General features: G+C 41.4%; 1 protein-coding gene across 1 annotated transcript in view; it reads right to left on the bottom strand.

Annotated features, from left to right (window-relative positions):
- NUP210 (nucleoporin 210) overlaps nt 1–12,696 on the bottom strand; it is a 125,904-nt gene extending 113,208 nt beyond the window's left edge. The window contains exon 1 of the mRNA XM_030568114.1: nt 11,853–12,696. Coding sequence (XP_030423974.1) covers nt 11,853–12,019 — 167 coding nt within the window. The 5' untranslated portion in view covers nt 12,020–12,696. The remainder of the gene's footprint in view (nt 1–11,852) is intronic.
- Nucleotides 12,697–26,127: the final 13,431 nt, after the last annotated feature.

A 26,127-nucleotide genomic window follows, 5' to 3' on the forward strand; every position in this document is an offset into this window, starting at 1 on the left:
AGCGCTGCCGCGGCAGCGCTTTGAAATTCCAAATGTAGCCATACCCAGTCTAGAATGTAAATTGAAATCAAATCTATCACATTGTTAAAGCCAAAAGATCTTTATCATTTTTTTTTTCTGACGCAAAACCTACCATGGGGTTTTAATCTCAGTAAGTCCCACATGATTTGGCCTTCACTGAGTATTACAGGACACTGCTCTAACTAAAATGTGATTTAATTTGGTGGATTGTTCTGCTTCTATCTTTACTAGGTAGAATATAACCAAACAAGATGTACATTCCCCAAAGCATAATGGGTTTTGCTTCAGAATTTTAGCTGTTGAATTAAAATCATTCTCCTAGACATTTGGGATTGTGATTAGCAAAATTAACATCATGCATCTCCTAAATGCAGGCAATTATTTGATATATTGCTTCCTTGTAAGTTCACTGAACTGATATTTTGGACCTTTTCTCCTCGTCTTGACCTAAAATTGAAATGAATAATTAGGGTTTTGAGGTGTGTGTATGTAGCTATTACATAAATGTATAAATAAAGTGTATGGGATGGATGTGCATTAGAACAGGATCCCAGTTTGCCATTAAATCTATATTCAATGGAGGCAGAATACAGGGATGTTAGGTTTGTTAAAGACATGAATAGCCAGGTTCTCGCACAGCCAGACACCCAGAGATTCTTCACAAAACTTCCCCCCTTCCTGCTGTTGTTAGCCTAACTTTGTCTAGATACTATTGAACCTTCCCTGGTGTTCAGAAAAGCTTTACAATAACCATCACTTTGCTGTTCTGAAAAAGTGGCATTCCTCTGCTACAGCTGCTGTTCTCATAGATTTCCCAGGCAACTTTACAAATTCTAAAAGAGATAAGCCCATTCCCAAGCAGTTATGAATAGCAACCTATTCATGGTAAAGGAAATTTGTTAATTCTCCACAAAGAAACAGTTTTTGATCCAACCAAATTGGAAATACTGGCTGGAATTTAAAAAAAGGGAAAGATAACAGAAGTAACTGCCATGGACAGGTGGCCAAAAAGTATTTTATTATAACTGCTGAAAAGTTCATGTAACAAGCTAAAGTGAGTACAGACAGAAAGGCTACAGGCATGTTAGCCATCTACTCTAGTTAATATATTTTTTAAATCACTAGATAATCCAAATATTAGAATGCAAACAAAACAGATTAAGGTTTGTGTCAAGGTTTTTTCCCCACTTTGAACTTTAGGGTTCAAGAAGTGGGGACGTGAATGATCACTTTTAAGCTTAATTACTAGCTTAAATTTGGTACACTGACACCAGCCAGAAGTCTGTGTCTGGCACACTTCTGTTCCCCCAAAACCTTCCCTGGGGAACCCAAGACCCAAACCCCTTGGGTCTTAAAACAAGGAGAAATTAACCATCCCCCTCCTTTTCCCTCCAGACTCTCCTCTCCCTGGGTTGCCTTGAGAGGCTTACACAGATCTAAACTCCTTGGATCTTAAAACAAGGAGGAATAAACCATCCCCTCTCCTTTCCCCCTCACCAATCCCTGGTGAGTTTAGACTCAATCCCTTGGATTCTAAAACAAGGAAAAATCAATCAGGTTCTTAAAAAGAAAGCTTTTAACTGAAGAAAGAAAAGGTAAAAATTATCTCTGTAAAATCAGGATGCAAAATGCTTTAGAAGGTACTCGGATTCATATAGACTAGAGGGACCCGCCCCCCCAGCCTGAGATTCAAAGTTACAGCAAACAGAGGTAAAAATCCTGCCAGCAAAAAGACACATTTACAAGTTAAGAAAACAAACATAAGACTAATCCGCCTTGCCTGGCTATTACTTACAATTTTGACACATGAAAGACTGATTCAGAAAGATTGGGAAAGTCTGGGTGTATGTCTGGTCCCTCTTAGCCCTAAGAGCGAACAACGAACCAAACAAAAAGCACAAACAAAGACTTCCCTCCACCAAGATTTGAAAGTATCTTGTCCTCCTATTGGTCCTCTGGTCAGGTGTCAGCCAGGTTAACTAAGCTTCTTAACCCTTTACAGGTAAAAGAGACACTAACCCTTAACCATCTGTTTATGACAGTTTGACCGTATAAATCATTAAAAGGAGAGTCAACGTATGGCTGCATCCCTGGAGAGAACTCATGCTACTGTAACTTGGGAGCACCCAAGTCTGAGAACATTGCATGGCTGTTCAGCTTGGTGCGATGCCAGCCATTGTGGTGATTCCCTCTTTCCTCATTCCCCCGCCCCCCAAAAATCACGGATTCAGAAGAAGGCTCCTTCACATTCAAACCTTCACTTCAAGTAAACAGGTTTGCCAAGAGTTGGGAAAAATTAACCCCTCCAATCCAGAAAAGAATTTATAGCTTTCACCCTGCAAAGGTCTTGAAAGGAAGGTGGGCATAATGATTGAAGGGGCAGTGGGGGAGGAAAAAAAAAGGAAGGAAAGATAAACGTAACCAGAGTGTCCTGATCAACAAAGCAAGGAGAAGGACACTCAGTGGCCCTTGCAAGGTTCCCAATGGAGAACAAAGGTAGGGCTGTTCCAGGCACAACCTTCTGGGATGGGAGAAAGAAAGAAGATGAGGGGTGAGATTGGCAGACCTCTAAAATACAGAACCAAATAGTAATCCTTGGCTGTTCTGACTGGACTGTTTTTGTGTTTAATGCTTTTTTAAAATATATTATTTTAAACCTATGCATATGTGCTGGGTGGTCTCAGTACAAACAGTGAGATAAACGTATAATACCAAAACCGGGAACACCCTGCAATAAGGAACAAGAAAACAAACTTTGCAGGGTAATTACTGCAACAGCGGCACTGAATCCAGGATTTTTATTGCTCTAGACACATTAGTAAACGTATGTTCCCTACAGCAATCCTATAATAAAGAATCACGGGACATCTTACTGCCACAGACAACCATCCATTCTTTTCACAAAGTACAACCAGGCCCACGTTAGGTGATGAATGAGCTACATCCTCGCTACACCTTTAAAAGGGCATACACACCTTATGTGGGGAAGCAAAAAACCAGGGGTGAGCAACCTTTGGCACACGGCCCATCAGGGTAACCTGCAGGCCGACTGCAAGACATTTTGTTTATGTTGACCATCCGCAGGCAAGGCCCCCGCAGCTCCCCATAGCCGTGGTTCGCTGTTCCCAGCCAATGGGAGCTTCAGGAACAGGCGGCCAGCACATCCCTGTGGTCCACCGCTTCCCGCAGCTCCCATTGGCTGGGAACAGTGAACCACAGCCACTGGGAGCTGCGGGGGACCGTGCCTGCGGATGGTCAACGTAAACAAAACATCTCACGGCCGGCCTGTGGATTACCCTGATGGGATGCGTGCCAAAGGTTGTCAACCTCTGAAATAAACTCTCCATAGTAAAGCATGCAACCAACTACAGTAGAAAGTGCTCTCTTTGTTCTCTATAATTTTGGCCTGGAAAATCAGCTTGCCCTAAAAATTGCCAGATTACTCAAAAAGCAAAGGTTTCTGCAAAGCTTGAAGAATTATGTAAAACTGTTTTTGGAAGAGAGCACTGCCCTGAGGTGGTAGACCCGTATCTTATCTGCTAGACCATAGAGACTCTCATGCAAATTGCTTTAATGTTCTATACTCAGTAAGATTAACTATAAAATGGGGATAATGGTTTCTATCCATTTTTGTGAAGTGATTTGAGATGTAGGGATGTAAAAGCACCATGCAAGTGAAAAGTATAAATTATTATCACCCACATTTTTCAATTGAGATAACAGATTCAGTGACTTTGCTGGAAGGCAGTTCAGCTTAGGGAGTTAGGGACTGACTGTGGAATTGGAACCAAGACTCCTGGGTTCTTGTCTTGGGACTGGCCCTTGATACGCTATTATTTCTTACGCTTCTCACCAGTAATTGGAGAGAAGGTAGGTTGCACTGTACATACAAGCATGGCCAAGTTAACCATGTAACGAGCATGTTTATCTTGTCAGATGTGCTCTGAACAGCACAATGCTCAACAGGAGGTATAATTAATTTGGCCAGCCCTGCTCATTCCTTTAATTTAATGCTCTAGTGACCCATCCATTGTATTTAATTTACAATTTTTAAATGCATCATATGTTCATTCTACATTTCTTTTTCTTATCATGGACAAAAATTGTAAAAGATTATTTGTACAGCAGCAGAGATATGAATGTGCTTCAAGAACAAATGACGGAACCTGACACAAAAAAGGGCATGAACCTGAAAGGTGCAGAGTGCTTTCAACACCTACTGAAGTCATTTAAGCTTTCTATTTAGGGAATAATAGTAATAATAATTCTCCTAGTCTTCTTTTCTAAGAGTATGAACAAGACTCTGGTCAATTTTACTGCAACTATTTGGAATCATGGTAAGGGGCAGAAAGACTTCAAGTTTATCAAATGCCCACTTGCCAGTGGGAATGAAAGAATGAACCCTAAGCAGAGTTCAGTGACAGTACCTAGGTAGAACTCCAGTAACTGGGCTCTCATCAGGATGTAGCCCATCTTTTGTAACAGTCATCAGCTAACAATTTTAGTCTATTTCTACATAGGGGGTGTCTGGATAAGTTTTCCATCCTCTGTTATTATTTCAGCATTATTAAAACAATCTTCCTCTAAGTCTTTAGGACCCAATTTGACTCCCACTGAAGTCAACAGAAACTTTCCACCATCTCTAATGGGCACTGGATCAGACCCGTCATCTGTCTTAAGACTTAAGACAGCAATACTTCATTACCAGTCAACTTTGTAGAGGTCTTTGTTGTGATGCAAGCCATTTCTACAAAACAGATGCAGAAATGAGTGTGTCCCAAGAATGTAAGCATATTTATATGCCACATGTGGACATAAATATAAATTCCACACAATAATTTACAATGTAAGGAGGTTTTGTAATTGTGTGGTACAGAGTTCAGCCAGCAAGCACTGCTATTTTAAAACCACTGCTTCAGAATGCTTCCCTTCCCCCTGGTATGATTAGGAAGTAACCATCAATTTGGAACATTTTTTAAATTAAGTTTTGTCTTCATTTCTCTGTAGGTACTGTGTTTTGCAAAAGGTTACCAATATTGTATATGATGTTTATACCTAGACCCATCACAAATCTAGATCAAAACTTCATTTACAAAAATTATTCTTTGCTGCTACAGCAACAGTTATACCGCAATAAAGCACTGGAATCCTGAAAAGTTAGAAGTATATTTAAAGCTACACTTGTCGTCTTGTCATCTCTCATAATTTTCTTATGGGACTCCTAATATTTTGTGCTTTTCTTGAAACCCCAGCTTTAGCAATCATTTAATTATGTGAGAATCTGAGCTTTCATCTTTAAAAAAATGCATATCAATGGTAAGTTTCTAGCATTTCTGGTTTCAGAGAAAAGCTTGAAAAGATTAACCCAAATGCTTAAAAGACAGATGGCAAATAAAAAGAACCCACAATTAAAAAAAGCCAAATCATGAATATTTGGACTTTGAATTTCATACACTTTAAGGTCAGAAGGGACCATTATGATTGTCTAGTCCGACCTCCTGCACAATACAGGCCACAGAATCTCACCCACTCACTCCTGTAATAAACCCCTATCCTATGTCTGAGCCACTGCAGTCCTCAAACCATGGTTTAAAGACTTGAAGGTGCAGAGAACCCTCCAGCAAGTGACCCGTGCCCCCTGCTACAGAAGAAGGCAAAAAAAACCCCAGGGCCTCTGCCAGTCTGCCCTGGGAAAAAATTCCTTCCCGACCCCAAATATGGCAATCAGCTAAAGCCTGAGCATGTGGGCAAGACTCACCAGCCAGACACCCTGGAAAATATTTACTGTAGTAACTCAGATCCCACCCCATGCTTGGGAATATCGTACTAGGAGCATTAATAAGGTGTTCTTCAAAAAAGAGAACCACTGATCGTGATAAGACATCATCAAAAGACCAATTTACATAGGGTTGATATGAAAGACTACATTTAACTTTGAACAATTAACCAATAAATCTACTTAGATCTGCAATTTAGGATCCCTGCACCGAATGGTCAACATTTATACCCTCAAGGGAGCGTGTTTCAAAGAACTGGTTTTAATCTAACATCCTATCTTGAATTTTTCACACAGAAAGCATCATCTACAGCCATACAGCAGAGTTACGCAACTGTTTCGTAGGTGGATTTTGCATGTAACAGTGATGTCTTCTCAGAGAGCTGCTACAAACTATCAAACCATGTATCAGAGGTCAAAGTTTGGCATGTATCTCATTTGACAGAGGTATCCTTTCAGGCTAAGATTAAAGATAATTTTGTACATATTGACCCTGTTCTGAAATTCTATGTAATTATGTGAAAAGGAGAATTTATTTAGTACAGTAAATGTGTGTATTAACATCTAGACAACTCGTTTTGCAATTATGGTTAATCACTTCTATGTATCAAAATACCTCATGTTAAAAGAACAGAAAAGTAGGATAAATTATTAAACTACATTAATGTAGTCAAACTAGAAAACGTAGCATTAGGTACCTCAGTTATCCTACCAAGATCTTCAAAGATGTAAACAAAAGTAAAAGTTATAAATTCTATACTCCAATGAGAGTAACTCTTCAGAAGAGTAATCCCCCAGCTAGAAAGTGACATATAGGGGCAGAGGCCAACTGATCAGAAGTGTCAGAACTCTCACCATCCTCAGTTAATCAATATTCTATCTCATGTTAAATATCCCTTAAATTATTACTTATAACAAACATTTCTTTGAAATTCCTGACATATGTAAGACAAACTTTCATTTTGCAAACTAAGGACCAAATCCTATCAACAAAGATGTGTGTGTTTAACTTCGACTCAGTGGAACTGTGCATGTAAAGAGAGTTATGCATGTGCATAACTGTCAGCAGATCCGGGATCAAAGAGAGAACCATGAAAGAAGCAGCCTATTTCAGGGGTACTCAAAACATTTTCATAGCATGGACTAAAATATGTTTGAGAGATTTTCTCATGCGACATCTCCCCTTCCATTTACATTACATTGCTGGGGCAACCACAGCAATTGTTTACATAGACAGGTAACATAACCAATTATATAAAATACTTTGACAGGCTTTTAATCAAATTTAGCAGCCAGAAGCAAGGACAGTCATCAACATGTTACCAGACCACACTCCCAAACAGATAATTAGCATGGACCTCAGTCTGAGAGCCACTGGGTTAGGGTTCATCCTAGAAAGGATTCATTCCCTCCTTGGCCCCTTTTTTAAAAATCAGTATATAAACAGGTCTTCATTCGTAGTACACTGTAAAACTTCTGCAGTTTATTAGTGTATCGTTGGAACTTTTCCAATTTCTATCATCAAACAACATGTAAAATTACACAAGAAAAAAAATCATGCAGATGTTTATAACAGATTGAATGTTTATCATCAGATAAAAGAAGCAGACTCCTCAGAAACTAAGAAAAAAAATCTCTCAAAATCTGCAGCAGAATTCTTGACTGGGTCACAGGCCAATGGCAAGACGTCGGAGATGAGAGCTCAGAGAGGAGAATGGAGAAGTTGGGAAAAGAATGAAGAAGAAAAGAAACAGGTAGATGCTTTAATCTAATGGTATTTATTCTACCACAGAAGTACCAGAACTTGAGACTTAAATCAGTCCCCCCACTCCCTGGACAGGATGTGCTACAGAAGTAGAGCTTGCAATCATTATGAGCAGAGGAGGGAAGCAGAATGCATTATGTCCTCTCTCCCATGTTCCGTTTCCTAGAACAACAACAAGCTCTGGAAGAATCCCCATCCAGAACTCACATGTCAGAAGGAAAGTCCTCCTGATGCAGGAGATCTGAAGGTGTGGAAAGAGAAAACCCAGGGAACTTTACAAGCACAAGAAAAAAGTAACTAGACAAGACTTCTCACACCTCCTCACCATCACAGAAGAGAAGCATTTCCCATAACCTATCTGATAATCTAGAATGCATTCCTAGTCTATGTAAGTTTCTTCTCTTCTAGAAAGAGGAGAAATTCAAATGCCACCCTTATCTGCTTTTTGTATCTTTGCAGAGTAGAAATGACAAAAATGATGCAATGCACTAAATATTTATACTATGCTACCTCTGACATCTGGTAGCACTGTTCCACATTACACAATCTCAATCCTCCCTTCAGACACATGTGCCTGTATCTTGTAATTCTGATCCTTTGTTTTTTCTTGCATATGCAATTCCAACCAGCATATTTATGGAAAGGTTTGGGTGGAAGCAAACGTGGAGTTAAACATAAGAATTGTCAGACTGGACCAGAACCCAGGTCTATCCAGTTCAGTTTTCTCTCTCTCACAATGGGCAGAACCAGATGCTTCAGAGGAGAACCTGGTAATAAGCAGATGTGCAACAATCTGCCCTCATATTAGGTCTCCTCCTAGTGCATTCTAGTTAAAGACTGGCTTTTTGGCAGGTGGTTGTGAGACAGGAAAGAAGGATTAATCAATGCAATTAACTAAACATTTTCAGTTTTGCTAAATCATCTTCATCACTTATATTCAGCCCCTCACAGAGAGCTGCTACTTCCTCCAAAAGATTTATGGATATACACAGACTGGCACCCACATCCTGCCTGTTGCTCTGCAAGAGAGAAGTTAAGATAGATTAATATCACAAAGGCTGAAAATGAAGGCACACCTTAGTAAGTCTAAATTGATGCCAGATCTAGAGCCTTTCTCCTTCAAATAATAATAAAACCTAGCTCTTATACAGTGCTTTTCATTAGTAGATCTCAAAGTGCCGTACAAAATGAGATCAGCATCAACAACCCCCTTTCCATCTGGGGAAACTGAGGCACAGAGTGGTGAGATGACATGCCCAAGGTCATCCAGAATGCCAGTGGGAGAGCTGGGAACAGAACCCAGGTTTTACCTAGTCCAGTCTCCTTTGCACTAGGCCATACTGCGTAAGGGTACAATTCCACTGTGATCAATATCTGATTCACACATCTCTTAATTAACGTTAACTACCACTGCAAGCTTTTAATCATGCAGAACAGAGAAACTGACATTCTGAATGGATGACTGATGCAGAGAAAGTTGATCATTATTTTTTCCTATAAACTAATCAATATATGAGAGAGAGAGAGAGAGAGAGAGAGAATGTTCGCTACTATTTTTCACATATTTACTAGAAATAATGAAGATATATTGCCTATGCAAACCCAGTACCTTTGTGATACATCTGTGACACGGATGTAAATATCGTTTTAAAAGTTAACCGTTTAAACAATTAAAATTATATCATTTAACTGGTTAACTGATTAAAGGGAGAGGGTCTGGAGCTGCTCTGGTTGGCATGGCTGGGGGTTAGTGGTTAGGGTGGGTTAACGGTAAAACAAACGGTTAACCAGTAAGCATTAAATATTTTACATCCCTAATTTTTGACTTTTTTTCTTTTTATGAGCCAAACTGACTGGTAAACTGATTCTGCACAGACTCCAGCTTACTTACTTTATGCTTACTTTAAAAACATATGGTAAGAACATATCTGTAGAATACATTTGCAATCACTAAACAGCTCCATAGCAAACAGCGAACTATTGTTTAAATTTAAAAATGGCTGTACCTAATAACTTGCTTCCTCTTTCTTTTCTACACATGCAGTTTAGGATTAAAATAAACTTTTGATGCAACTCTGATTACTGTTCTTCCTGACTAGGGGAGGAGTGGGACTCAAACTTATAAGTATCCATATTAAAGGTTTATGACCAGCCTCTCAAATATTTAATATCAAGGCAAATATACAAGTACATAAAAGTCAGAGTGACAGCTTAAATGCATTGATACAAAGGAAAAATATATTCTACTGGGATGAGTTTTAATTGTTTTCAACCACAAATTTAACAACAAAAATCTGCTACAAACGTGTAAGTGGCACAAGGGCAGATGTAATCATGAACAAACTTGGAATATCAACATTTCTTTAGCTGTACATCTCACATTCACTGCTACTGCAAATGAGAGATGTGTTACTTAAACATTGTTTAGCATGACGATATTAGCATCGTTATGAAACACCATGGCTCTGAATCTGCAAGCACTTGCATGTATGTGTTCCTTTATTCAGCAAGCAGTCCCACTGAGTTCAACATGTCCAACCTATTAGCTAACTTCTCTGTTGCTTCGTGTGAACAAGAAGGCTTCCCAAAGCAGAAATGCGACTGGGTTGGAGTCAGCAAGAAGGACACCCATGCAGTGTTTGATTATATCCTCTATCCTTACTCTGATGTCTTGACCAGAGGCCAGTACAATTATTCACACGGGGCATCTTTTACCTTTTAGAACAATCTGACCCAGTGTTCCTCTTTGATCCAGTCTCTCCTGAGGTTATATACTCAGCATATTGTCTAAATCAGCCATGACAGTGAGGTATTGTCTAATTTTTAGATTTTTTGATGGAGGGACTGAGAAAGGGGTTAGCTGTTACATCTCATGGTTTGTTTCTGGCATAAACCCTAATGAAGAAAACCAGGGGTGAATCTGACTCAGTATTTGGACAGATGTCTTAAGTTTTCGCCTCCACCCTTACTACCATGCCCTCATATGAGTTGGTGATAGGTACAAAGCCACCTCACATGCAGAGTGTGCATATGTATTCCTCTGTACCTAAAAATTCCTCATCCAGCTAGATATACAAAACTTTCTTGGCTTTTTTTCTTGCCCAGAATTCAACATCTAGATCCACAAAGCTATTTGAACTCCTAACTTCCTCTGTGGATCTGGTGATGGGTGGGTGTGGAATTTTTCATGCAGATGGTAGAAAACTGTGAGGTTTGTTTTTCAAACTACATACGATCAGGCTCTTATGGATTTTCCCAAAAGCAGGTGAGTGCCCAGTGTTGACAGGATGGGAGAATCGCTGGTGTTCCCAAAATATGTAGCATATGTGCTATCCTTGGAGGAGCTAGCCAATGCATATATTGGATTCTCACTATTAAGTGACAAAGTGCCAAGTTAAAATATGAATATAATGAATGTATGCTTTAAATTAAAAAAAAAAAAAAAAGGTATCATTCAAAGCCAAAAGCTACTGAACACTTTCAAATCATCAGAAAAAAATCACTACTGGTTGCTTTGCGAGCATATCTGATGTAGCTTTTACATATGAAAATGTCAATGGTGCCATCCAAGGGTGCATACAAGCAACCCCCTTTCTTAGTTCTTCCTCCCCCTATCCTGCATTGCACTCGCTCATTTTTATTGCACTCCGTACCCGTCACATCCATTTACTACACTGTAAGCACGTTGAGGCCTTGCCTACAATACACCAGGATTTCTCAGCCCTTCTCCCACCTGTACCGGGGCCCCTGGGCAGCAAGGCCTGGCCCTGTGCAAACACGCGTGGCAGAGCTGGTATCTGCGGCTCTTCGGGCCCAGCCTTAGGGCAGTGCAAACAAAGCTGAAATTTCACACCACGCTCAGCCCCAGCCCAGCCTCCCCAAGGACCCAGCCGCTCCTCTCAGCCCCGCCAGCATGCAGGGCCCAGGTCTCACCCGCCCTGGGCGTGCTGGAGCGCAAGGTGCAGCGGCGCGACGCTCTCAGGCCCAGGCTCGGCAGCTCTCAGGGGCCACCGGAAGCCGCGTTAATAGCTGCAGAGCCAGGCCGCCCCATTGGGAGAGCGCGCGGACGCTTCCCTCGGGGGTGCCCGGCCAGAGCCAGGCAGGCGGCTGCAGACAAAGGGACGAACGAGGCCGCAGGCTGCCAGGCCCCTCGTGCGGCTGCAGTCCGGGCTCCCAGCCCCACGTGCTGCTCCGGGCCGGCTCCTGCGGGCGCCGCCCGCGCCACACCTGCGCCACGGGCAGCCCCAGAGTAGAGGGGCGCCCGGGTAGGCTGCCTCCGCGCTCACTCACCAGCGGTAGCAGCCCTCGCTGGCTTCCAGGGTGAAGTTGATCCTGGTGCTCCGGGTGAAGGGCAGCAGCACTTTGGGGATGTTCAGCTTGGAGGCCACGGAGAAGGGCGGCGGCAGCAGTAGGAGCAGCAGCAGCGCCCAGGGCGAAGGGGCAGCGAGTGGGGCCATTCTCCCTGCCCGCGCCCGGGGCACCGGGGACGGCTGCAGGTAGGGAGGGGGCTCAGTCTCTCCCTGCGTCCCGGGGGCGGCGGGGTCAAGCGGGATGCGAGGCCCCCAACCGGGGAAAGGTCTCCGGGCCTCCAGCTACAAAGTGGCCGAGCCCTGGGCAAAACGCTTGCTGGCAGGCGGCGTGTGGGCCAGCTGCACCGGGACCAAGAGGCGCCGGAGTGGCCGCGGCGCCTGCATGAGGCTCCGAACAGCTCGCCAGAATCACAATCACCCGCCTTGTGCTGCTATTCGAGGGACGTCAGCGGCCGGGGAAGTGGAAACCGGGCCTGAGGCTGTGGGGAGGGGCCGTGTGCCTCAGGGGAGGGCGCTCAGCCGCAGGCGGGGAGAGCAGCAGCAAGTGCTGCTGCAAAGAGACTGTCACATGGCAGCCCCCAGCGAGTCCCTGTGACCCCCTGCAGCACCAGGCAGTTTTTGTTTCACTTTCAGGTGCTCCTGGAACACAGGAGGTTGGACCTTTCCAACCTTGAAGGCTGGATGCAATATCCCAGTGAGGAATGGAAGGAAATCTAGGGGTGGCCTAAATTAGGAGTGGGACAGGTGTCCCTGGGTTTTTTGCATAATAATTGCGGTGTGTGAGCACAGTGCCACTTTAGTGGGGGAAGCTCAGACCAGGGCCAGCGCTACCATTTAGGCAGCCTAGGCAATTGCCTAGGGCGCCAGAATAATTGGTGGGAGGCATTTTGCTGGAGGGGGCGGCAGGCAGCTCTGGTGAAGCTGCTGCAGTGGTGCCTGCGGAGGGTCCGGTGCTCCGTGGCTCTGGTGGAGCTGCCGCAGTCGTGCCTGCGGACAGTCGGCCCTCGCGGGGCTCCGGTGGACCACCCGCAGGCACCACTGTGGCAGCTCCACTGGAGCCGCGGAGCACCGGACCCTCCACAGGCACCATTGCGGCAGCACCACCGGAGCCGCGGGATCAGCGTGCGGGGCGGCGAAATTGCTGTCCACCTAGGGCGCTCAAACCCCTAGCGCCGGTCCTGGCTCAGACACAGAGCATCTGGTTTTTTTTACAAAGGCAGTGAGTACCTGCAGCTCTGGTTGACTTCATTTGGAGTTCTAAGTGCCCAGAAGTCCTTGAAGGCCCAAAGTGACTTGCTCAGGGTCACCCACAAGTGTGTCTTTGAAACGGATGGGAGCAGAGCCCAGGTTTCCTGATGTAGTTTGGGCCATGCTGCCTCCCCTCTTAATAATAGTTTCATCTGTAGATCTCAAAAGCATTTTACAAGCTTTGATTAAGCCTCCAAACCCACCCTTGTGTCCTCTGTGGCAGGATAATCCCACAGCTATTTACTCTGAACGCAATGCACACAGTCATTCATGTCCCATTTTGTCACACTACACGGGGATATTTTTTTCACATTTATCCATATCTATCACAATGTTAGTCTTCACATCTGTGTCGATTCACATTTCTATATAGTAGAATTAGTCCTTTGGCACTCATTATGGCCTTTAAGAAACTCCTTGCACTGAATCAATGGGAAAAGAGGAATTATCACTACCCAGATTTGGGCCATTAGAGATCTCTATTAATTTTGAGAAACAATTTTTCTGAAAAAGACATTCCAGAAGCAGGGCTGGCTCCAGGCACCAACTCAGCAAGCAGGTGCTTGGGGCGGCCAAGGGGAAGGGGCAGCACGTCAGGCTCTTCGGCAGCAATTCGGCGGTGGTTCACTCAGTCCCTCTGGGAGGGAAGGACCTGCCACCGAAGAAGAAAGTGTCGCGGTGGAGCTGCCTCCAATGGCGAGCGCAGCTTTTTTTCTTTTTTTTTTTCACCGTTTGGGGCAGGAAAAACCCTGGAGGTGGCCCTGTCCAGAATCTTAAGAGGTAGGAAGGTGATATTATCTGAGTTTTACAGGTGGGGAAATTGAAGCAGAGAGGAATTTAAATAATTTACTAATGTCCTAGTGAGTCAGCAGCAGAACATTAAGGAATCCAGAAGTCCTGATTCCCTACCTTGTTCTGACTGCCCAAACATTAAATAATATAGGATTATTTTTCCATGTTTCTATAATTTAACAAACAAAGTTATATGCAGTGACAGTTAAGGTTGCGTCAGGACACACCACATCCACCCAAAACCTGAAAAGCATGTAAATAAAGCAGTGATCCTGAAACTTTTTTATTGGTGACCCCTTTCACATAGCAAGCCTCTGATTGCGACCTCCCATCAATTAAAATTTTTTTTATATATTAACACCATTATAAATGCTGTAGGCAAAGCGGGGTTTGGGATGGAGACTGACAGTTTGCGACTCCTCCCCCCCACCCCGAGTCCTGACCCTCTGTTTGAGAACCCTTGAAATAAAGGAAAAGATGTGCATTCCTCTCAAACTTCGTGTTGCATATACCACTAATGCTACTATGCCAGCGCTTCATGAGGATTTTGCTTCTATTGCCAACAGATACACAAAAGCAAATATGCACCCCTGCTTTATCCAATGTTTTACTCTAGTTCAAAACCTTAATGGTAACCTCAGCAATGTTAAGGCAAAATAACTTGCTAGTTGTGTGTGTGTCTCTGAATCAGCACACGAGGAACAACAAGGTAGCAGGTAATGACTGCTCATTCTGGAAGATGATGTTTGTAAGATCTGTTTCCCATAATATGTTTAATATAATGTTTAGGTCAAACAGTTGGCTCAGAAAACTTGCTAACATATCTGAAGCTCAGTGTGAAACCCAGACTGTGCTAGTGAGGATATTCCCGTTCAATAATATGTGTGGAGAGTACATTTTTTCCAGAAATACTGAATGGTATCCTTTTGGCTTAAAAGATGTTCATAGCTGTATCAAAGGTAGCTGCAATTCCTACTACAGGCTGGCAAAGTTTAATCTCATAATTGACCAGATTCATCCCTGGTGTAACTCCACTGATCTCAGTGTAATTACACCACGGGAGAATATGTCATAAAAAGGGGGCTTGCCAATCTCGAGAAGAGGATGCTGCCAGAGCGAGGCTTGTTGAGACCAAAATAGAGTGGAATTCATCATGCCAGCAGCCTGCTTCCAAAGACTATGGGTGCTCTGCGTGAAGCTTGTTCTTAATGACATTCATTGCATATTCAGACATTTGCTCAAATCCTTTCACGTCCAATAAAGCCCCAGCATCCAGATTTGAAATATAACTGCTAAATATCTGAATATGAAGCCAGTGCAATTCAGTGAATAAATTATGTTTTCCAACAGAAGGCTTGTTTTGCTTCATTCCAAAGGAGAGCTCCAGGAGGAATTCTGCCTCTGTAATTCAGCCTCCTGGAGCTTCGAAGCATGTGAGATGGTGCAGCATACTCCTCTTGTGTACAGGCTACCTCTGCTAACTAGTACTAAGGGGAAATGAGCAATGGCACCACCTTCTCCTTATCAACTTTGGGGGCTCACACCCTAGCAGGTGGGTGGAGGTAGCTATTGCTGTGCTTGGGCTCCAGTTATACCCATTATTTTGCATGAGTATAAAGGGGATATTGTGACCTCTTCCTTCATCTCTCTGCGCATGAGATTCGTCTGGGTACATTATGGCCAAGGATAGGAACTGGAGCCCAGATTCACAAAAGAATTTAGGATTCTAATTTCCATTGATTCCCATGGAATTTAGGAGCCTGGCAACCTACTTAAATCTAGTCTTGTTTTTCCCTGTTCCAGTAAAAGTCCACAAAAATAGTACTATATCCTTTTGGGGGTGGGGGAAGGTATTCTGGTATCTTCAAGTATACTATGGTTTATTGAGTAATTTAAGCAGGTATATGGAGGTCATGGAAGAATGGGACTCTGTTTTCAGGATTGATGTTTATTTATGTAGAGTATATTTGTATCCACATGTATGTTTAAAATAATGTTAAATCAAGTGTTTATTTCAAATTGGAAGTTAAAATGGGAGGTGTGGTTCCAGCATGGAATGTATGGGGAAGCTGTTCATTGTGACTCTCAACTAGTAGTCTAGCTGGGTTGCTAAATCAGTCAATAAACAATACTTAGAAGGTGCCAAAAAAATTAAAAGTACTATGTAAGTGCAAAGTAGTAGTATTAAAAACCTAGTTCATCCATTGATTACAGAATATCCCCATTAGGAAAGTGAAATATTCTTTTACATTCTTGGATCCATAACCTCCAGTCCGTTCAGAACCATTCAGCTAGGATAATTTCTCATTGTCCTCCATATTTCCACCTTCACTGGTTGCTGATACATTTAAATATCAGATTTTGAATGTCATGTTTAATATTTAGGCATTTCCAATCTGTCTTATTAAAGGCCCTTAATACTGGTGTATACCCCAACCAGATTGTTGTGTTCCTTTGATGATTTATTATTGTCCCCTCCCTGTTCTTCTATTTGCATTCTCTCAATATCATGCATTTGTTCACCTCGTCCCTCGCTAGAGGAATGTTCTATTAAGGGACATTCTTATTTTAAATCTAAGTTGCATACTCACCTTTTTGACACCCTGGTTTCGGTCTTTTAAAAAAATATATTATATTTAAAAATATTTTAAATATTTTAAAGGCTGATGTGACATATAAACTCTGCTTCTGAAGACTTGTGCATGTGCTTAAAGTTAAGCATGTGTGTATTTGTAAGCCATGAGTATTTCCAGTGAAGTTGTCTGTTTGCGTAAGTACGGATAACAGGCTCGGCTCTGTACTTGCAATTTCCCTTATATGTATACTAAAACTAATATGTGCAGTGAACATAAATGATCAGTCAATGGTACAACTAGTTTCTTCAGCTCTTATCCCCTCTCTATTATGTGAAAGTCTGGACAAACTGAGTGGATTTATAATGTGAGGTATGGGTCAGAATTAGTTTTCTTGTAAGAGTAGTCATACAATGTGCCCATGTAGTGCATAATGTGGTAAAGATCACTATCAAGCCGCATGCTTTTTCTTGAAGAGTGGCAACACAGAGCATAGATGAGTAAAGAGTAAAAAATAGCAAAACAATTAGTGGACTAAAATTCTTCCTTCCCATTATTTACACTATTACTAAGTTGATTGAATAGTCATAACAAATAATATATAAGAAAATGTTTACCTTTTTCATTGTTCACAGGATTCCTGAGACTAGAGTGTTGTTTTCTCAAATTTAATCATAAAATAGTCTATGAAATGATTTGTGAAGGTTATTTATAGCTTAATATTTGAAATCCAAAATAGCTAGCTGTCTTGCTTAGTTGTGTGATTGATCACAAATTGCACTATATTTATGTTTCTGTTCCGTCGCGGAAACCCTGATTCATTCAGGAAAGCATCATTATTCAGCCAAACACCTAAGCACATGTTTAATTTTAAACATGTGTTCAGCTCCTATTAAGTATGTGCTAAGTGCTGTCCTGAATCGCGGCCTGGAAGAACTTAGCTCCTATCATCATGTGAGTATGGGTGTGCCCACAGAAAGCAAATTTAAAGTTCACTTTCCATGAGTATTCTAGTGTGCAGCCCTAAAATTCACTGTCTGTGAACATAGATGTCTATAGGACAAATACAAAAGGTTTCAAGAATATGGTAGAAGATTTTGTTTTAAAATCCAATGTTTATATAGATGTATGTGTACATTGAGATTCTCACTCCCTCTGCAGCCCCTTTTAGCTGTGTAAAAGCATTGGAGCAGCTCTGAGGGACCCTAAAAGACCTGCTTCCAGCTATGGGAGGATCTCCCCAGCTTAGTAAGACAGCCATAAGACTGCCTTTGAGGGATCTCTTTGCAAGTCTATAGCATATGTGGTGGGAGCAGGTGGGGCTACAGCTACCTGCAGAGATGCTAATTAATGCGCTGACCCATAAAGCAGCCCTCTGAGACAGCTATAACTTAGAACAGCTTCCAGGGCTGTATGCCAGAGGTCTGGAGCACCGCAGGATTGGGAAGGTGGTTAAGGTGACTTAAAGATATCATACTGTTCCCTTCCCCCTGGGCTACGAGTTTTGGTGCAGCACAGAATCTCCCCCACAATATTTATACAGGCACACCGTGTAACCTGTCCTGAGCTCTCCCAACTATATTCCATTTGCCCAGCACTTTTTATTATAACTCCCAGCTTTCAGTTGCTTATAACTTGGTTGGAGTTTTACCTTTTCAAGCTGACATTTTACAGGCTTAGTCTCTTCATGAGGAACAATTATTTTTTTAAGCTTGATTTAAAATGGTTTAGTCAGTTTTGCCATAGTCTTCCTCCCCTCCCCCCTCTCTAGAGCCTGAGGTTTTTGTAGTTGAAATTTGGCAAATTTCCCCATCCAGCAAAGGACTTTGTAAGCACATCCTTAAGTAGTGGGACTTAGTGTTACCCTACCATGCCTGTTTTGTATGTATTGCTCTATATTGTATATTGGGCCAAATTCTACTTGCCTTACCCACGCTCATAGTCCCATTTATGGTAAGGCAGTTTTGAAATCAGTGGAATTAGTTATGTGAATAAGACAATTAATATTCAGTCCATTCTATCTGAACAATGTGCTATATTTTGTTATGAATGTTTTGTTAGAATTAAAAAACAAGTCATGGAAATAATTTCAAGCCTGAAATTTTAGGCACAGATTGCTAGTATATGGAGGCACATTATTCTTAAAGTCCGACAGTCCCAGTATGGAAATAAAAGAACTTTGTAAACAGTTGTGGGATCATTGCCAGTGCCAAGTGAATGTGCCAAGATACGTGAAATCAGAAGAATTATGTAGGTTCAGAAAGGTAAGAGTAATTAGTTATATAATTTTGTGCAGTATTCTGTGCAATGCAGGTGGTTAGGAAGTATGATTGAACAAAACAGTTCCAGCTCTTGTTAAACTTGAAAGACTCAAGATTGCCAGACCTGATTTGCCTATTAAAAATTTCCAGTGTGTACATGCCACTAACTGTAATGTGTAATTCATATGCCTACTTACGTAAGTATGTATTAATGTTAATTACAGTCAACGTGTAAGGAATTCCTAGGCGTTCATCAGCTTCCATTATGTAGATTTAAGGGGAAAAAATCTCATTCCTATGTTAATATCTGTCTTTTGAAATCGCTTTCTTTCTTGTGAGACTTTCATTCACTCATTCATTCAATGAATGGCTCATTAATGTGAACTATTATCTGCATTGACAGGCACAAGGCCAAACAGTTTGAAAAGGGACAGCTATAAACAACCTGTTTTAATAGCTGTAACATTTACACTGGAAAGGTAGATAAACTTGAAAGTGAAAAACATCTGTTTTTATCTGATAATATCCTGTTTTATAGTTTCAGCATTATGACACACATCCTGAATAATTTGAGAAGGTTTTACATCATCTGGGAAATTCTTGCAAGTGAAATGGATTGATATGACAAGAATATAGAATTAAAAAGAGAGAAGTTTTGGGACCTAATTCACCATACTTTGCACTCACGCAGGACTTCCACTGGTATCAATGGGAAATTTGGCTGTGCAAAGAATGGCAGATTAGGCCCCTATCTTATTGATTTGCTAATCAAGAATGTTCCTTTCTGGATAATTTAAAACAAAGTAAACCCAATGTAAATCTAAATTTACATTCCTTATTAACATTAACTGCATGCTATAATTTAAATTTTTATCCACTTCATCCCTTATGTATGAGGATTTATTTATTTCACTCTAGCACCTTGCAGAGATACCTGTTGGGAAAAGCTAGGTAGAATTAACCACAGTGCTCAGTTTTATAGCTGCAGTCGATCCATCATTAGATCTCTGCAAGCCTGAGGGGATGTTCTCAAAATTCTTCAATAGTCAAATGAAGGTGTAAAAAGTCTAATATAATAAACTCAACATGATAGCTTGATGAGCTGGGAAAGTGACAAATATGCCCTTTATGCACTTTTTCCCCTCTTTTCTAACTAATTATCAATATATATCAGTATATAGCGTAGTAGTGAAAACTAATGCTCAAGTCCTACAATGAGAATGGTGTAGGTAGACCTGGGCATTTGCACTTAGGCACACTGAAGTCAAGATGTTTCAGCGTGGTAGCCGTGTTCGTCTGTATCAGAAAAAACAATGAGGAGTCCTTGTGGCACCTTAGAGACTAACAAATTTATTTGGGCATAAGCTTTCATGGGCTAAAACCCACTTCATCAGATGCATGGAGTGAAAAATACTGTAAGCAGAATATATATTATAGCACATGAAAAGATGAGTTGCCTTACCAAGTGGGGGATCAGTGCTAATGAGCCAATTCAATTAAGATGGAAGTGGCCTATTCTCAACAGTTGACAAGAAGGGATGAATACCAAGGGAGGGAAAATTACTTTTAGTAGTGACCCAGCCACTCTCAGTCCTTATACAGGCCTAAATTGATGGTGTCCAGTTTGCAAATTAATTCCAGTTCTACAGTTTCTCGTTGGAGTCTGTTTTTGAAGTTTTTTTGTTGAAGAATTGCCACTTGAAGTTGTAGTCTTCAGCTGAACACAGGAATCTGCCACCACAGTTCTCATTGCAGCTCTAGGGTCTAAGTTATCATAAGATAACTAGTAAATGTTAACAGCTTGAACACATTATATAGTTTACTCCTATATTATATAACATTGCGTTGACAGAACAATGGTTTGAAAATTATGGTGTGTGATCCCTTGGTGATAAGTATAGCATTTTTACATGTTCCACAGACCTGCTTCCCAGTGGTAAGGAGTGCACCATCATTTAAGGAGTCCATTTTGGGAGTTGAAACCCAGGATTTCTAGATGCTTTCTTGAGTAACTTTAAAAAAAAAATGTTGTACCCTGTGTAACTGCTTTGTGTCTTTTTTCAGCCAGTGTTTTTTTGGGGTAAATCTAACTGTGATTACATTTGTGGAGGACAACAAAATTGTAGGGGTAGGCCACAGACAGGATGAGAGAACCATACTGCAAAAGGAACTGGAGAAATTAGAGCAGTGAAAAAAGCGAGCAGCCAGGACTTATTTGGCACCAAAAATCCCTGTACCCAGGGAACAGAAATGAAAAGCATAGGTACAATATGGGGAAGAAGTTGTTGTATTACTTTTATGCATCCATTGCATGAAAGTGCCAATCTCTCTTTTGTTTCCTTAATTCTGTTTTAATGTTGCTTTCATGTAACCAAGCTGCCAGTCAGGTTACAGCAGGGAAGGTGTACATTCAGGATCAGGAAAGCATATAGTCATGAAGTGGTCTGTCAAAAAAATTGCCTGCAGTACAAAAAGTTTGTGAATCAATGACATAAAACAGCTTACAAAAGAATACCAATGACACAGATTCACTGTAGATTGTAAACTTTTAAAGGCAAGGACTGAAGTGTTCTGTTTGGTAAAAGTATCTTTCTTTTTTGTAGCCCCATCACCATAAAATCTGCATGCGTCAGAAACATTTTAATGAATTTGTTCTCACAGCAGTTATGGAAGCATTATTATCCCCATTTTGCAGATGAGGAACTGAAACACAGTGAAATTAAACAACTCGTCCAAGGTTTCACAGCAGGTCTGGGGGAGAGCTCGGAAATTAACTCATATCTCCTCAGTCCTGGTCTGGTGCATTAACCACAAGGTCATCCTTCTTCTAGAACATTTTGGGTCCTGTATACAATAATAATACACTGTTGTACAAAATAAAAATTAATAATTAGAGTGCATTAAAATATTAGAATGGGAAGAAACCTATAAAAACACAAAATCGCTCATTTCATACCCATAGAATCTGAAAGGAGCAGAGACATGATAAAAAAAAAATTTGAACTGTCCCTTATCTCTTATTGAAATAACACCAGAGATTACTAAACTGGAATGTAATTTTTAAACTTGATTTGCTTTTCACCTCTGTTATGCTGCTAGTTTTATTATTGCATTCAACTAGACAATAAAAATAGAAATGTTCATTTCACCAGGGTTTCTAGGCAGTTTCATTTTCTGGTTTTGATACAGTAGCCTGATGCTGTTGTTTGCAGGGCCAGCTCTAGGTTTTTTTGCTGCCCCAAGCAAAAGAATATTGGCTCCAGCCCCCGCTTTTTTTTTTTTTTTTGCTTTTAACCGTTTACACTTTGCAGTTTTGTTTTGACTGTTTAAAATTTTAAAAAAATTAAAACAGAATTTGTAGTTAGTGAAATAAAACAATTTCCTACTAGTGTAATTTTAACATTTAATTTTAACAAAATCACAATTACAAACAATTTGGGTTCAACTATACACTAATGAAAAATGTTAGTGTCTTCCAGTTTCTCATAAATTAAAAGAATTTATATTAACTGAATTTTTCTGGTTTTTATATTTGTGTAGTCATTTAATTTTAACAAAAACACAATTACGAACAATTTGAGTTCAACTATACACTGTAATGAAAAACATTAGTGTCTTCCAGTTTCTCATAAATTAAAAATGTATATGAACTGAATTTTTCTGGTATTTATACTTGTGTGGTCTTTTAATAAGTCAGTGAAGTCTAATTTTTTTTGCAATAGTACTTTAAATTGAAATTAATGCAAGTCCTGACTAATGATTTTGAGACATGGTGGACTTCAAATTTTTTAGTAATTTCAGTTTTGAGAAACTGCGCTCACCAGAAGCCACTGATACTGGTAATGTTAAAAGAATGTGTAATGCTATAGCAGTGTTTGGAGTGAAAAAATCATTTCTTGCTATAAATTCTAATACTTCTAGAGGAGATGTTGTAGAACTTATTAGCTCAGATAAAGCTATTAATTCATCATACAATTCTACTGCATCAGTGTCAGCAGTGATATCAGCACGAAGCACTAAATGTAGGTCTTGGCAGTGCTTCATGAGGTCTTATTTGGAAAACTGATTTTTAATATTTCCAATATCATATAAAAATTCAGAAGTTTCACAGTGACCATGCAACTGACAATCTTTCTTCAATGGAAGTTATATCTGCATCCAAAACGCAATAGAAACATTAAATTTTAAACCTTTCATTTGGATCAAGAATAGGATCATCATGAGCCTCATAATAAAACTGTCTTGTGTTTTTTTTTTGAGGACAAATGAATTGTTGAGGTGCAAACGTTGGTTCAAAATCAAGATCTTCTGCTATTGTTGTTGCTTCTTTGACAATTTCTTCAAATCCTTCATCTGAACAGAATTTGTTAAATATTCCAGCATTCTGTTCAAAATTGTCTTTGCCTCGGATATGTCTGTGGTTATGTTCTGCATAACTTTGCTGGTCAAATTAATTTGATTTAGAATATTATGCCAAATAACTGTGCAACATGAAAATTGAAACTGCATCATGTTCTGAGCCACTTTTTCAGCTTCATGTTGAAATGAAGGATCATATGACAAGTCCTGGCTTATTTTAAATAGTGCATTGTAAATCTCTCCTGATGAATATCGGAATGGTCTAATAATGTCTATCCTGCTTTCCCCTCTAGTTTGACTTAGAAGTTTAAGTGTGAGGTTTTGTTCAAGATGCTTCTTCAAGACTGCCCAGCAGTGTGTGGAAGCACTAAAAAAGTTGTAAATTGCTTGCACTGTGGTAAAATATGAAACGGCATCTTTAGATGATTTGGCAGCATCACTAACAACCAGACAGAGCGAATGCGCAATGCAAGGAATGAAAAAAGCTCGATTGTTTAAATTCAGTGTACTTTGCTGTACACCCGCATGTCGTCCTTGCATGTTTGAGCCGCTATCGTACCCTTGGCCATGCATAATTTCCAAAGGTATTCCATAGTGTTCCAATCTCTGTAGAATTACATCTGTGAGGGCATTCCCAGTAGTTTTGTTCACTGGTATAAATTATAGAAAGTGTTCACAAATTTTCACTTCTGCATTTTCATCAATTTCAGAAATCGTAAAACTATTCACATTTGCTCAGTTTTGCTCAGATCTTGAGTAAAATCAACTATAATTGAGTAATATTTGGCATGTTTCAAATTCAATAAAATTTCATTACACGCTCCATTAAAAATTAATACTATTATCTCATTTTGTGTATTTTTACCCAAAAAATGGGTATGAATCTCTCCATCTTTCACTCTTTGTACATGCTCAGCCATAACATTATCAAATTTGGCAATAACAACCAATTTTAAGAAATTTCCATTGTTATTCTCATATAAAATATCTGAGGATCCATGGAATGCAAGGCACTGTTCGGCTAGGAAATTAATGATTGTCAGTAAACATTCCAACACAGTTTGCCAATGTAGAATTTCTGAATTTTGTTGACGTTGCTGTACTGCATCAGTTGTTGTACCAGAACGTAGTCTGTTTGACAGCTCAATCCAATTTGTCAATGAGCGTAAATGATTTTTTTATGTTTCATGTTTTCAAATGCTGATGCAAATTTTGCCTGTCATTAAAACCTGCAGTTGCCAGAAGAATGTCCAAGTTACAGAACAGTTTGCAGCAAAAACAAAAAACTACATCTTTGGTCTGTGAATACACTAACTACAATCTACTAATTTGTTCCCCATTTTCCATTTTTTTCTTCATACTGAATGGCATAAATCGATGATTCAACTCATTAAATGGATATTCAAATGTAGGATCTAGTTTTGAAGGATCTTTTTTCACAATAATCATTTGCATTGCATCAGTAATTATTGTCGGCCGTGTACTTGGATCCGACCCTATGTCTCTCCACCTTCCAATAATTGTTCTTCAGTTTTAGATTTGGATAACAATTCTTCATTTCTGGACTCTTCAGCTGAAGTACTAAATCTTTGGATGGATTGTGATTGTTCGTCTTTATCAGTTAGCGAAGATAATCTTTGGTCAGATTGTTGTTCGTCTTTATCAGTTGATAAAGGTAATCTGGTTCGACTGGTCTTCATCATTGCTTAGAGCTTTCTCCTTGATTGTTGACTTTTTTTGAATAGTTTTTTGAAGTACGAGATAGTTTTTTCTAATTCTTTTTGCCATTTCTCTCTGTGTTGCCGGTAAGCAACACCGGAAAGTCATTTTTGTTTTTGTCCCCGCATTTTAGCCCTATAACCACTGGCACCAATGCAAAACGGAAATTAATGCAAATGGCGCCGATAGGGCAGCACAGTACATACATGTAATCATGATTTGAGTGACTGTGTCACAATGTGACACAATATTTTTCACATCACGTTCCTATTGCACTACTGTACTTGTCATAGGTAAGGCGCTAGTCATTGGGGTAAGAGAGCTTCCCACAAGCTCAGATACACACTAGACCCAGCCCTCCTGGTGTTTTCCAGCGCTGAGGCCGCCCAGCTGGCAGCCTGAGGGGCATGCAATGGAGAGAGCTCTGGGGCTGGAGGAGCCAAGGAAGAGGTGCTGGGCTTGCTGGATAGATGCTGCCCCTCTCTGCCAGGTCGCTTGCCCCCTGCAGGGGGAGGAGTCAGAAGGAGACTCCAGGCACCGGCGCGCTGTGCAGGGCTGGGGAGGGAGGTGGCAGCCTCTGAGACTTCAGCAGGCAGAAGCTTCCCAGGGGTCCTGGGGACCCTCCTGCCCAGCCCAACTCTTACCTTGCTGCAGGTGTGGGCCAAGATCTCCCTTCGCCGCCACTCCAACAGCCGGGGGTTGGGACTGCTGCTGGATCCCAGCCCTGCTCATCCTCAGTGTTCGCCTTGGCACCGGCACGAGTTCGGTTTAGCCCGGGCTGCCGCTCCACTCCCCTCTCCCCTCCCCTGGCAGGAGGCAGAGCAGAGGGGAGGAGGGGGCAGGGACAAGCCGAGGAGGAGCGGCCAGCCTGGGCCTCATGTTCCGCCCATCCTGTGTAGCCAGGGCAGAGTCGCACTACTGGCTCCTGCAGTGGCCATCCCCCCCTCCTCAGGTGGGAGCCAGTAGCGTGGCCCTCCCCAGGCTGCAGAGGTTGGGAGGAACATGGGGCCCGGGTGGGCCGCTCCTTGTTGGCTTATCCCCGCCACCCACCGCCCTCCCCTCCTGGGCGGCGGCTGCCCAAGCTCCATGTTCTGCCTGTCCTCTGCAGCTGGGACAGGACCATGCTACCAGCTCTTGCCTGAGGGAGGGTGGCTGCTGCCTGCAGGAGAGTGACAGGGATAGGCTCCCCACTTAGCAGGCACCCTGCCCTGCTACACTCCGGTGACAGAGCAACAGGCCAGTTAGCACCCCCCGGGGCAGTCAGGATCCAGCCCAGGATGCTGCCTCAGGTTTGAACTGGGGC

Source organism: Gopherus evgoodei, chromosome 7, assembly GCF_007399415.2.
Source record: "Gopherus evgoodei ecotype Sinaloan lineage chromosome 7, rGopEvg1_v1.p, whole genome shotgun sequence".
Taxonomy (NCBI): domain Eukaryota; kingdom Metazoa; phylum Chordata; order Testudines; family Testudinidae; genus Gopherus; species Gopherus evgoodei.